Consider the following 14,492-nt stretch of genomic DNA (forward strand, 5'->3'; position numbering starts at 1 on the left):
CCCTGGGATGGATTTATTTGAAGGCGATACATGTTGCATGAAATTAACAATATTAATCTTTTCACAAATGTTCATAATTACTATGTGGGGCTGTAAGTCTTAGAAGTCTTACAGCATGATATGTTCACTTACTACAGTCTTAGAGTACGACATACTTAGAGTCTTAAGATATACTTACTTGCTATATCATACTCTAAGACTGTTTTAAGACTCTAAAACTCTTAAGAATTTAGTATTGTGCATTTGATGGTTAACAAATACAAAGAGAACAAACTCACCTATTTCACCGTGTGAGCCAGGAGTACCAAAATGGCCAGAAATTCCTGGAATACCCTTTTCTCCCTGTCATATGGTGAAAGACAGACAAAAGTTAATGTAGATTTGTTCAGCCTTCCAAGCAGCAGAATTTGGAAACAATAAAAAAGTCATTGTATTTACACTTTTTGAGTTTCTGTAGTACTTAGTTTTAGTCATTTGGCTGAAATCGTTTAAACCAAACCAATGCAAACCAGGTGATAAGTTGTGTTGGTAAACAGTTAAATTTGAAAATGGGCACATTACATTATACATATATAATAGTGCCAGTTTTGAATACAGCAGCCATTAGTTAGAAAAAAGTCCCACTGCAAACTAGAGGCAAACATACCTGAGAAAGGAATGCAGTTTTTGAGTCTATTAAATAAAAGTGTGTGTGTGCTGTTAGGCCTTTTGCAAGTGTCTCTCTCTCTTTTTTTTTTTAAATGTAACTAGTTTTACTGTCACAGTAAATCATGGTGAATTGCTCAGATTCTTAGACTTTGTATTCTTAGGGCGAGTAACAGTGAGTGAGTAATTTATAGCAGTGGCACAATCAGCTCGGAGAGAAAGGGAAGAGTAAGCCTGGTGCTGAAAATGATTTTTACCAGCAGCTATGGTAACAGTGCCAAGGAGCTAGAAGAAAGAACGTGGGTCCTCATCAGCTAAAAGCTGGTGTCTAAAATTTGGATGTTTCCCAATGAGAAAAGTAAGATTAAGAATCTTAAACTGTTTAATGAACAGTGAAAGATCAAAAGGAAAACATTTTATCCAGAGGATTCCTTATACCTTTGGCCCTTTTATTCCCTTTTTATTTATTTATTTATTTATTACCGTTGTACTTTAGCTGTCAGGCAGAGATTTAAAGGTGTGAGAGACGCTCATTAAGCAAGCTGAACGTTGGGGAAAGGACGCGGTTATTCCCTCGCAGGCGTTAACTAACCCTGCCTCCTGTGCTCCCAGGGAAGCCTCTGATGCCAGGAGAGCCACTCGGACCGGGATACCCTTTCAGCCCCGTGAGTCCTTTAGCACCGACGTCGCCTTTCACCCCAGCCATGTAACTGGGATGGCCGGGGGAGCCGGGAGTTCCCGTCTTCCCGGGGAGGCCGGGCATTCCTTTACTACCTGCGGGATGGCGGAAAAAGAAAAATGACTTAAAATACAAAAGCAAGGAAGGCTGATAGGCCGTTCTCTGTATGCAAAAGTTATGCCATGCTGGTGGCCCTCTCTAAGCACAGAGACAAGGCACCGTAACGCTCTAGGATAAAAAGGCAATGCACACACGTAGCGTCAATACAGAGAAGATTTCACTGCGGGGTGGCTGTCTGGGAAACTCAGCCAGGGGCTCAGTTTCCACTATTAAAGAGTTTCCTGGGTGAGCTGCAGCACAGCGGGACAACGAGAGAAAAATTTTTAAAATAATAACAGAAACAAGTATTTAGACACCGATCAACAGCCCTGAATGTGCTCGCTTTATTTCGCTCCGACCACTGACCTTTCAAGCCAAAGAATCCCTTTGAGCCAGTTTCTCCAGCTTCTCCTTTTTCACCTTTAACTTCCTTCAGCATGCCAGGCTTAAGCTCTGGGGGCTCTCCTGGGGGGCCCTGATCCCCACGGTCACCTCAAGGGAAAAAGACAACATATTTAAAAAAAATATCTGGGTGCACTGTGTCAAAAAAAGAGCGATCAGAAGAGCAAACTTAGCAAAAAGTCTTGGGTTAATGGAAGCTATGGAAAACCTGCTTGTACAAAAAGGACCTGTATCAGCACAACATTTCAGCAGAACAGTTAAGCATAAAAAGTGAAAAATGAAAAAAAAAAGAGTTAAAAAAAAAGAAAATTGAGTTAAACTGTTGTACATACAATTCTGGGGAGCTGGACCCAGGCTCCTCTCTGATAGATAATTTACCTCTCAGCAGACCAGTTAGGTATCAAGTGATTATAAAAGCCAAAAAGCACACTGGAGAAAGCACAGAAAAGTAGGTTAGTTCCTGTGAAAGGGAAACTCTCAAGTCAAAGAGGGCTTTAGCAGACAGGCTAGGGCAGAAGAGTGTTTACATTTGTAAAAAGTTATTCGCTCTGTTCCTCTTCTTTCTTTGGAGATTACCAGTGACACTAGTAAACATCCTGAAGAAAGAACCCAAATAGACTGTGTGTCTGTCTCCTTGTGGAGGAGACAGGCTACCCACCTAGGCTGGTCTCCTATGACCATACCTTGTCCTATAACATGCCATAAAATCTTTTCTTCACTATTTTTTTTTTTTTTTGACTTAAGGTACCTAAAAGTGATATAAGATAACCTGCTTTTAGCTAGCAATGTGCTGTTGTCTTAGCTGCATTTTGCTCAGGTCTCCACTGAATTACCAGGAGTGCTGCTTTGCAACCTTTGAATTTCAGGCCAATGTTTCTTAAGTATCTATCTCTAGGTCCCTAGAATGAACATTTTGGGCTGGTAGCAAAAAATGGATTTAGAGATATCTCTATGCTAGGAAAAGAGCTACAGTGCTATTTTCATTTTACTTGCTATGTTTCTGAATCCGGTCTACTTACTTGCACGGTTTTCTGACTATTTCAGCGCTGTGCCTTTGATCTTTGTTATACATTTTTAAGTGCCTTCACAGTGCAGCTGATGCAAAATGTGAGTACTTTCCCCCAAATCACCTCACATTTTCTGGTCAAACACTCTGTTAAGTGCTGCATGTGCCTAGAGGTCCTGCTACCTGAGCTCAGTCAAACAGTGAGGTGTTTGGCCCCAACCTAAGCATGTCACAGATTTAGGCTCTCCTTGAGCCTAAAGTTCAGACATCTCAGACTGAGGCCCATGCATGAAGTAGATGGAGGAATTCCTGAGATAAATTTATCATGTCAAAAATATGTCTTCTTTGTCTTTGTATGCTTGTAAAATAGTCCTTCACATGTGAAAAGCAAACACCGGTAACACCTGTAAGTAAATACCTTTAAAGCCTCGTGTGCCCTGTGCGCCTTTATCACCCTGAGAGCCAAACGAGCCAACTTCTCCTTTGACGCCTTTGATTCCCGCTCTGCCTCTCAGGCCTGTCATGCCTTTGAAACCATCGACGCCGGGAGAACCCCTCAGGCCTTCAAAGAAGAAAGAGGAAGAAAATTGTTGTGTCACTCAAACGGATTTCTGCGGACTAAGTAAATGGGAGCTACGAACGCAAGACTAAAACTGTATGGAAAGCTCAGCGCTGCAGTGCCTGGTTTCGGTGCCTGGCTGCGTAGGGGAGTCTGCAGCTCCAAATTAGGCTGCTGAGCTCTCCACTTCCCCCAAAGGGAAGTTTGTGGGCATGGAAAGAACTAAAGGGCTATATCTGAAATATCAGATCACCCCCTCCCCTAGAGATGAGCTGGGGAAAGGTAGTTAGCGCCACTCAAGGTTTTCAGTCATCCCCTTCTATAAGTAGAAATATTTGTATTTCTACATTATTACAACCAGTCCTTTCTCACCAAAATTTACTGCTCTCCTTTTTTTTTTTTTTTTTTTTTTCTAAGCAAGAGGGGCTATTTCACCTGGGACATTCTAACTACAGACCTTCATTCCTCTCAAATGGGAACTGACCAAAACTCCAGAGTCATTCTGGGTAGCAAGTCTTAGCTGAGTCTGATCTCCCCAGTGGATGAAACTGCCGCATGCATTTTAGGCATGCTCCTCCCCTTTCTGCCCCAGTCGCTTCCACGTGGAGTTGAATCCTGCTGAAACTCTCCATGCAATGTGGACACCTTGCATTACATATGGCACTTGTGTAGGAGAATCTCACCATCTTTGTATAAAAGATCAGTATTCTGGTAAAATTCAACATTAAGGTCCTGTGTCTGTAGATGGCATTGCTCAGTACATGGCTTGCCAACCTTCAAAAATTTAAAGCAAGGGTTTGGGAAAACATCTATCTTAATTCCACTGAGAATCAGTGGGCTTCAGACAAGGGAAAGACTTTTGGAGACAGCGAATAGTAAATACAATCTATTTTTCAAAAGGAGAAATAAATCTGCCATTGCCCTTCTAGATAAGGCGATGTGTCACAAGCTAGCCTTTTGGCAAGCACAACACAGGGGGAAACAGTTACAGTGATTTTGAAATGTATTTGTCCTGTGACCATAATTCTGCTGTTTCAACAGAGTTACCCCAGCAGCGAATGTGTCCTGTTAGTCTCAGAACAGCTTCAAGCAATACTATTGTTTTACCATAGTTGCGAAGAGCTTACCTTTTTCACCTGGAAAGCCATCCATTCCACTTATGCCAGGGGGACCAGTCACACCAGGTATGCCTTCTAATCCTGGGTAACCTGTGTCACCTTTGTCACCAGACAGACCCTTCAAGCCCACAGGACCGGGAAAGCCTCTTTCACCATCTTCCCCCCTAGCACCAGGTGGACCTGTAATGTGAACATGGGAAAAGGGAGATGAAAAGCATTCTGAAATACATGACAGCTTCATACAAGGTAGCTAGACAGGTTAAAAACTGCTACCATACCACATTCAAAACGAGGTGAAGTGATTAGGATTTTTTCAGCAAAGAACTACAGAAATGATTATGAAGAAAAAGCAGCTTATCAATTATAAAAACATCTTCCTTAGATAAAATACAGTCTTGCTGTTACAAAGCAGATTAGTTCTTCTCAGAGGACAATTGCAAACGAGCTCCATTTTCAATTGCTCTGCCAGCCTGGTTCTATACCGTCTTCTAACCTTTCCCTTCCCATCCTCTTTAATTTAAGAAGTAAGTCCCTTTTCCATGATGCAGCTCCCACTCTGGTAGCTCTGTTCTCCCAGTCTGTTACCAGAAAGCTTTGACCTGGCCTGGCAGGTGGCTATAAAAGGAAAAGCAGCAGCCCTGACAGTGAGGACCATCATCACTCCCATTGGTATTAGCGATATCAGCATAATTTGCAATCACTGTCCATGAGCGCCTGCATTATTACTGTCATTTTGCTGACTGGGAATTAAAGCATGCCATGTGCCGCAATCCCAAGACTACGGTTGCCCAGGAGAAGTGTCATAGGAGAGTAGAAATTGCTCACCGACTGGTCCTTGTGGACCAGGCCCGCCGTCTGGCCCAGGATTTCCTGGTGCCCCTGGGAATCCATGTGTTCCTGGTCTTCCTGGCAAACCGACCAAACCGGGGAGACCTTGGGGTCCTGGATCACCTTTGGATCCTGGCAAACCTGGACTACCATCTGCTCCTAAAATACCACAGAATCATGCATTAGAGGGCATAAATATCTAGAGAGCTGGTTATTATGTATTACTTCACTAAGCAGGTGTGTATGCACTGTTCTTTCAGAACATGTTTCTCCTCCAAAAAATCAGTGAGTATTGGAAGATCAAATTAATAGAATGCTTATTAGTTTTTAAATAACTGATGTTATCAGTACTAATCTCAACAAATAGAAACAATTTAGTACCAGCTGGACACTGCTGGAACAAGTTTCTTCTATTTTTGACTCTAGTAATTCTGTGATTCCTGAACTCCCTCTTTATCGTTGTGAGAGTTGAATAAGGCAACTGACAGAACTACAGAAGTAATGCTCTATATGTTTTCTGAAACGTAGTAGGCAGAAATGGAAAATTTAAGGCAGACAATGTGTTCTGGTTTTGTGTTATTACTCAAAACTTTTCAGGTAATGTTTTTACAAAGCATTATTACAAGATTTATAAATATTCCCAGGCAAAATGGCCCTGGTTCTACACTATTTAGGGCACTGAAAATTAATGTCTTTACTAAATAAACGCAACATGGATGTCCTTCAAGATTAAAAAAGTAATGCCTGGTTTACATTCAGAATGGAGAAGCAGTAGCATATGGGACTTCAAAAGTACGTAGCACATAAAAAGCACATCAAATAAGTCTCATTTCTTTATTCAGCTCTTATATTGATGTATGTCCATTGACTTGAATGCAGTTACATGTGTTTTACAACTGATAGGAAAATCAGGTCACATCAAGTGAGTTTCCTCAATAACAGAATAAAGATTAGAGCTCTATTCTTAAGGGCTAATGGAGTAGATGATATCAAAGAATCATTAGCTGCTTCATATGAAACAAACAAACAAACAAACAAAAAAAACATTCTCACAGGAAACATTCATGTGCTTTTGGAGCTGTTTGGCCAGAACTGCACAACACATACATCAAGAACATACATGCTAATAATGCTTTTTCTCTTTGCTGTAACTATTTCTTGTTAGTTCTACAAAAAGGCTTAGAAAGGAGATATAAAGTCATAGACTTTTCTTTCTTTTCAGTTTATGTTTTATCTTGAATTTCTTCCCCTTTTCAGAAAGCTGGTCTAGAAGCTTTAGTGATATTTTCTGCCTTTTTTCAAACTTAACAAAGCTTACCATAATGCCCCAGAGCTTGCTTCATTTCTTTTGCCCACTCTGTGGCTCTTGTGAAGTTGAAATCAGCTTTCCTTGCTTCAAATCACTCATGAAAAATGACTTGCTCGTCTTCTTTTTTTTTATTTGTATTGAAAATCAGAAAAAGATTCTCTGAAATGAGACCCTGTGATACACTATTTACTATTCCTTCATCACGTCTCACTTGCATTGCAACAGGGCAAGGGGGGATTTGCAGCCTCAGTGTGTCCAATTTTTGTGTGTCCAATTGCTGCTGAAAGTCTGTAGCAGAAGGTGCTTAACTCCTATATGCACTATAGAAAATCCCTCATAAAACTCAGACATCTACAAAGTCAGATTTTGTACAGAAACTATGATTTTCCTTGTTTGCTATTGAGACTTTAGCATGGTTTCTAAGCTCTGTAAAATAACAAAATAAAATGAACCCCACAGTCATGGATAAATATAGAAAGTTATCTTTCACTTGTTTCTGAGTGAAAACTGATCAGGTAAAAGGACTCATTAACATTTTACTATAGGCTGTATGTATAATATCCCTTTATGCCAATTGGACCTGAGAGGACCTTGTTAAAATTTACAAATTCTGCATTGGAGCAACCTGTATTCTGCAAGGCCACATATTATGTGAACATTTTGGGGAGTGTGAAGTAAGCTCAGTATTACGCAGTATGTAAGTAAAATGTCAGAATAATGACCACTCTGGTCTACCAGTGTTACTCATGTTGTTACAAACTATTCCCTTAACTACAAAGGGAAAAATGAAGAATATATCTGAACACAACAAAGGCTGAGCAAACCCTTGTTCTTTGGTATCACACTGTAGCTGATTTCACTCCGCATAGTGTGAAGTGCAGTGTTGGTCATAATCAGCGGATCTCCAGAAGCTGTTGGAGGAACCAGGCATTTTTGTAACCATGTAAGATACGTCAGGAAGGGAGGGGAGACCATTTGGCACTGGGATTTGATGCTTAGATCACGAGTAGGTCTCATGCATCCTAACACAGACTCTTACAGTTCCACATCGCTAGTTTGACTACATTTATACCTTGACCCTTACTCAAATATTTCTTTACCTATATCAGCAGTTACCTCTAGCTCCTGGTACTCCTTGATCTCCTTGAGCGCCTTTCAATCCGGGAAAGCCAGAGAGCCCAGCATCTCCTCTGGAACCTGCTGCTGCTCCTAAAACTTCACCAGGGATGCCTTTCAAGCCCGCCAGCCCAGGAGCACCAGATTTTCCTGTAAGGCCTGGATGCCCCTGTAGTCCAGGTAAACCAGTTGGGCCTCTGTCTCCTCTGGGCCCTACAAATCCTATAAATAAAACAGTGATTAGGCACCACAGTGTTCACTACAAATGCTGTAGCTCAAATCCCAGAAATGCCAACTGTTGCACATAATTATTTCCCCTTCTTTAATACCACAGGTTTCTGATTAAAAAATCAGTGAAGTGTATATAAAGATTTTAAGAAATTTGATCAAATGTGGAAATTGGCAAAACTTAGAAGATATGCCTCAGGATGTCCACGTGCCCAGGTGATACAGGATCCATAGCACCATGGACAGTCACCTCCATGAAACTACTTTGAACTGGCTACTGTCAATTGACTATTGCATTTTCATGAATACCTTATACTGACAGACCAACAAAATAGTTCTCATACACAAAAGCTGATTTGATATGCAGTAGGGGTAAGATGTTCCCATGATCCTGGAAAACTTGTCTTCCAGCTCTGTCATGCCTGTTCTCCACCCTGTAGCTGAACAGCTGGGAGGGAACAAGACCCATTACCAGAAGTAGCAGGGGAGGACTGGGAGACTGGACCAGGACTGGGAGTTAAGTATAAACACTGTTGAGAACAGCACAGAAAAAAGCTGAAGATCAGCTTCAGTGCTGACCATCCTGTGGCCTTGGAACCAGAAGACTGAGGAGCCCTGATTCAGCATTTCGAGCACACTGCAGAGCTTGGCAGGGAAAATATGGGTTCACGTTCCTGCTCCAGGCTGCACAGAGCCAGGTTTATATCCGCAACCCTTTCACATTAACCAGGACGTGCATGAACCCTTCTTTCACCCTTCTCTTTTGCCACTACATGTGACAGAATGTGTGCTCGCTTTGGGCCAAAGCAGCAGCCGAATACTGCATTTGAGAAAGTTGGCTGCACTTTGGTATCTGTGAGAATTTAGGCCTTGGAAAACAGAAGCAGAGAGAGAATTTCTAAAGATCTCCTAAATTAAGTTGCATCAATGGCTTTCGAACTGGGCTACAGATAAAACTCAGGGCCTGTTTCTCTGACCAAATTAACCTGATCAACCACAGGGGAAGTAAAAACGTTTTTCTCTAGATCAGAGTAGAAAATCTGAAAAAAAGGACTGTCTAAGCAGCTTTCACAGATTTAATATTTTTTCTACAGTGAATGTGGGGAGAAGGACAAGAGGATCCATATTGTTATGAAGATACTCAGGCCTAAGTCCTTTACCTTGCATATCACCATGCACTTCGCAGCACAACAGGCACCTCCAGTCTCATTCTATTCCAACTTTTGCTTGTTCTTTGGGAAACCGAACTCCATTATCTACACTGCCTGGGGGCTTTCCCATCCATGGCACGAAAGGCAGTAGTCTAATAAGTTGTATTTTGGTATTGCTCATTCAAAAATATTCATTCATTTTATTTTAAAATGTATTAATTGATATCTATGCAAACCTACACCACCCCTCCAAAAACTGCAAACACTCCCAAACCAACTTTAACAGGAAAAAATAGAGGTTTCATTACAGTTAGAATATTTCTGAATTTTATGAAAACCATCCTCTTTTTCTAACTGATTTTTTTTTACAAGTGGAAAACAGATAATGTTAAACCATTCATTTGGGATTTTCTGGCAGTAACTCTTGCCAGACTGACTGATGACCTATGAATATGCCCAGACTGTTTCTGCAGCTTATGTTTGTGTGCAGTAGGTCTATTTTAGACTCATATGACTTACTATGCATGAGCAGAACAACTATACGTGCAGTTAATTGATGTATCTTGGACATGATGGAATCTCTGGAAAGATGTGGAAGCCCTGGATTTAATGTGCGCCTATCACAAACTTCCACAAGATGTGAAAGTCACTGAACACTTGCAAACACTTCGTATCACTGTCTGGAAGCACAGTCCACTTAGGAGTAAGGTGAGCAGCCAGCATTCTGTTTTTAACATGTCCAGTATAATTTATATTAATGCTGGAAAGAGTTAAATAGAAACATTAATATTAGTATTTTCTTACTTTCTGCGTCATTGCACTGAGCATATTCCATCTGGAATCTGAAGAATCTTATTATTGAATTTCTTTATTTCTATATCAACTTTATGAGATTTACTGGCACATTTATAACGCTGCACTACAAAGTGCGTTTGAAAGGTTGGAATCCATGCTATCTTTCATCATCACAGAAGCAGCATGAAACCCTTGTTCCTTCAAAAAATACCAGATTTTTGTAATAGATTATTGCTTGAATGTGGAAAGGAAGATAAACAAAGATGAAACGTGGGCTCCTGTGACTGTAGAAAAGAAGTCAAAAGTAAATAGAGAATGACTAAATATTTCAAGATACCTGGAGGGCCTGGGACTCCTTCCCGACCTGGATCACCCCGTGTACCATTTAGCCCTGGATACCCCACTGGACCTGGATCACCTGGAAATCCTCTTGCACCTTTTGCACCTAAATTATATAAAAGAAGGTAAAGCAAATGAGATCCAAACAAGCAAAACAGAAATGTGCATATAATGTAGGTGAAGACTGTGGTGAATGTTATAATGATGTATTTCAGGATGCAAAGATTAATTTTTAAAAATATAATTGGATGTTATATACTGTAAATCTTTAGCAGTATCCCAAGACATGGATGAAATGCTAGGTTAAGTGCTCTACAAACATGTATTAAAAAGATTGCTCCTGACTTTACGACTGATGATGTGGAGGCTACTACAGTGAATATCATAAGTCTAACAGACATTTGGAGACTTTTTTGAAGAGTATTTTGTAAACTAAGATTTTTAGCTTAAAGTCAAAAGGCAATGTCAAAGGAAGAATGCTCAATGGAAACCGGCATAGGGGAGAGGCTGCAGGAGGAATTAATTTTTCCTTTCCTGGCTAGAACAGATGACAGAACAGGAGTGAGATGGTTTAAATAACCACAAAACATAAACATAAGGTTAATGGTTAGATCTTATTAGACTAGGGACAGAATACAAAGTAACTTGTCTACCTACTATGTTTGCAATAGTGTAGGTCTACAGCTTAGTTAGTCAAAGAAGGGCTGTGCCCTGAGAATGTTCCTCTGGCACTGAAGTTCCAGCTTTTCCATGAAAAATGAAAACCTCACTTCCTTATGATGTAATATTTGATATTTCAGTAAAGGCGATTGCATATTAGTGTTTCTTAACATCTGAAAGCTTACAAGCATTTAGTAGGATTCTTTTCTTTCTGTTAAGTTTATAAAATTATACTATTTATGCATTTTTCATGCAAGAATTCTATTACGCTATTCTCATTGATACGTTGTATGCCAAGATCAAGATATTTTGCAATGTTTTTAAAAAATAATTCCTACGAAATGCTTTGCTTTTTCTTTCCCAGAACCAGCTTCTTGAAGTCCAGGTTCCCAGCTCTTACTTGAAGGTCAACAACACACTTTAACATTTTTTGTGTTGTTGCTTAGCATCATCATGAATTACAACATTTATTTATTACTCTGAAAGCAAATTTCTCTCCATTCATTTTGTCTATGACAAAATCATAAAAATGTCACTCAAATTTTGATGCTTTTTTCATTTTAGTTTTCTGATTTTCTATTATTTAGCCATCAATTTTTGCAGTTTTAGTTGTTGTTCACGAAGGACAGAAGGAAAGTTTTTTTAAAAGGTTAGAATTAAGGGGCATATAAACAGCCTATGCAGTGTGAATAGCATTTTTCCAGTGCAATACAGGACCATTGTTCTCTCCCCTAGATGAACAATAACTTCTCAGAAAGCAATTAAGAGGAAAACTCATAGGCTTTCAGGTCTCAATGAAAAATTCTAATGTGCCTTTTACCCAAATAGCATCTTAGTCTTGTTTGCCATCTGTAATAACTGACTTTCATTCATTCTGCTTAGAATTGTACTAATTAAAAAGCCATGTCAGAGGAAGCAGGTAGCAGATGGAAAATGCAACCACTGCTTACCACACATTTCAGTATTTATTATCACATTTATTATGTGATGTTAGCTCGTATTAACATGTTGTGCCAAACAGTAGTAAGAATAAGGTTTTATTTCAGAACAATGTTCAATTTGCAAACTTTTAAGTGGTACGGTTGCAAGAGAAAACAGCTTAAATATTGCTTAACAGCAGTCTTGAGGAGAAAAATACAACACCCTAAGAAGACAATAGTGACAGTGTAAATTAGGCTTTTATACTTTTGTACAGTGAGTATGGGCAAGCACTACACTCCAGGAAACTGGATCAATGCACCTATAGGAACAAGAAGCTGAGAAAAGCTGTAAAAAGCATCCCGTTCTTCCCAGTTTTCTATCTCCAGAACTTTCTCAGGCTGAAAAGAAGCTACAAACACAGAATTCTGCCCTCAGCTCAGCAAGGGCACTTTGCCTGTTGTTGAAGGGCAAGGAGACAGTAAACCTTAAAAATACTGAAAGATAAAACTCATAAAAATAGAGAAAGAGTTGTTAAAGGGCTAATCAAAATGCTAAAATATAAAACACAGAAACTGGTGCAGCACAAAGGTACAGCAGTCCTAAGAGTTAGAAATTGAATCTGTCTGCATTTGCTGAAAGAAGAAACTTAAAGCTCATATAAATGAAGGCAGAAACAAATCATCTACTCAGGAAAAGTTACAAAGATCACAAAGAAAAAAATCTTCAGTAGCATCGATCCTAGTACATCCTAAGGCATTAAGACAATATAAATCAGAACTACACATCATCTCTCAAGAGAGAGAAAGTTTCTCCTTTAAGAGTCATGAATTTGTGATAAATCAGTTCATACATGCCATAATAAACCTTGTGCTGAAAAAATAAAAAGAACCTTAAACATGATAGTCTAGATCTCTGACCTTGGCTAATGCACAGAGGGTACAGCTCAAGAATGACTGCATCAAGAATTTTACTTATCCCAAACTCTGAAGGACCAAATTACATTATTTGTCAGCATCCTTATCAGCTGGAAATGAGAATTTACGGAAAATCAGCTTTATTGCTTAGACAGGAGGAAGTACACTTACAGGAATTTACAGATGTGCTTAGAAGCCCACCACAGATAGTTTCTACAGAGAGACCTATTTGAGGTCTAATGTTTTGACCTCTTAGCACACTTTGTCTGTGTTTCTCTTATTCTTCATCTCACACGGTCCTTTATGTCCTATTCCTGCCTCCTCTTTCTTTAGGAAACAGGTGAGAAACCTTTGTTTCTGGGATTGCCAGACGATCCCTCTGGGCCTGGGTAGATGAGCTCTACAAGGAAGGTGCGTGTGGACACAGGCAGTGCAACTGCATAGCGTTAACCGCCTGACCCATTACGTGGAGCTGTATCAAACAGTTTAAGCCGACCCTCGCTTAATCTTAATGCCTTAGTTTGGCACTAGGAACTCACTTATGTGCAGCAGTGAATAGCAAATGAGAGGCACTTTTTGTTTCTGTTTCATGGCTGAAATTCATCAGCAGAGGCAGGATTATCTCAGGAATGGTGCAGCCACCAGGGCTGCACACTGCTTACCCTACTTCAAATTAATGCTTTCCTCTATTGTCACTTCTTGAGTGTAAAATACACTCCCCGGTAAGACAAAACTTGAATAAGTTTGGCAAGGTCTTCCTCAAAATGTGGTGCATATGGGAACAAAAGCAAAGGCAAAACATTACCTGTGGCTCCTGGCAGTCCTGGCTTGCCTTGGGATCCCTTTGGTGGTCTCACACAGCCTGCACCTGCAAATAAACATGGTTAGTTGCATGGTAGGTACTCACACGGTGTCTCTCATCAGCTCTGTGCCCTAAGGTTGAGATATCATCATTAGAGCTGGTGAATTAAATTTAATAGGCAAAATGCCAACTTAAAAAAAAATTGTTTTCATTTCATAAGAGAAATTTGCTACGGGTGGCATTTCCTTGGGAACATTCATGCTAAGCTCCACCCCAATAACACTGAACCAAGAGCCATTCTTCTGCCTTTTTTATGGGACTACAGTGTCTGCTCTAGTAAGACTGGCATAGCAAGGGTGTTCCAACTCTATAGATGGCTATTTTTCAAAACAGAGAGACACTTCCTTTTCTTGTAGGCAACGTTTATTTTTGACGTGAAGTTAATAATAATAATAATAATAAATTAAGTGTTAAGAGCAGCATAAGACTAAATACTGAGGTATTTTCAAGCCACTTCTATGTACAGTACCTGACCAAATTGGCTCTGTTCCATCTCCTCTGGAAAAGTCTTCAATGACTTGTCCACAGTCTATGAGTGCAGAATGGGAAAAGATAGTTATCATTTACAAATGAAGAATTCTAAAACCTTTTCAGTTCTAGCCAGTGTCTATTACAACATCATATAATATATTCTCTTAACTATTGTGCACTGGAGAAACCACATGAAACAAAAAATTACAAAATATTGGAACTTTTCTACATGTATATTTACTAGAGCCAGGCCTGAAACCTAATTCTCCCACTGTTAGAAGTCTCTGTTTGCCCTGCAGTATACTGGATGTGCGGTGCCTACTTGAGCTTGCAAATTCTGACAGACGCATGGAAGTTGAGCAACACAGCTGTGAGCCGAAGTCTTGTGAA

At 39.9% G+C, this 14,492-nt stretch overlaps 1 protein-coding gene across 2 annotated transcripts in view; it reads right to left on the reverse strand.

The window, feature by feature from the left end:
• Positions 1–14,492, reverse strand: part of COL4A2 (collagen type IV alpha 2 chain) — a 140,798-nt gene that overhangs the window by 13,652 nt on the left and 112,654 nt on the right. For both annotated transcript variants that reach the window (XM_062601703.1, XM_062601702.1), the window contains exons 26-35: positions 14,101–14,160; positions 13,575–13,637; positions 10,273–10,380; positions 7,762–7,983; positions 5,334–5,495; positions 4,518–4,688; positions 3,250–3,393; positions 1,790–1,915; positions 1,238–1,419; positions 279–342 (exon numbers count right to left, since the gene is read on the reverse strand). In XM_062601703.1, the coding sequence (XP_062457687.1) occupies positions 279–342; positions 1,238–1,419; positions 1,790–1,915; positions 3,250–3,393; positions 4,518–4,688; positions 5,334–5,495; positions 7,762–7,983; positions 10,273–10,380; positions 13,575–13,637; positions 14,101–14,160 (1,302 nt within the window). The remainder of the gene's footprint in view (positions 1–278; positions 343–1,237; positions 1,420–1,789; positions 1,916–3,249; positions 3,394–4,517; positions 4,689–5,333; positions 5,496–7,761; positions 7,984–10,272; positions 10,381–13,574; positions 13,638–14,100; positions 14,161–14,492) is intronic.

This window comes from Rhea pennata, chromosome 1, assembly GCF_028389875.1.
Source record: "Rhea pennata isolate bPtePen1 chromosome 1, bPtePen1.pri, whole genome shotgun sequence".
NCBI classification, from domain to species: Eukaryota; Metazoa; Chordata; class Aves; order Rheiformes; family Rheidae; genus Rhea; species Rhea pennata.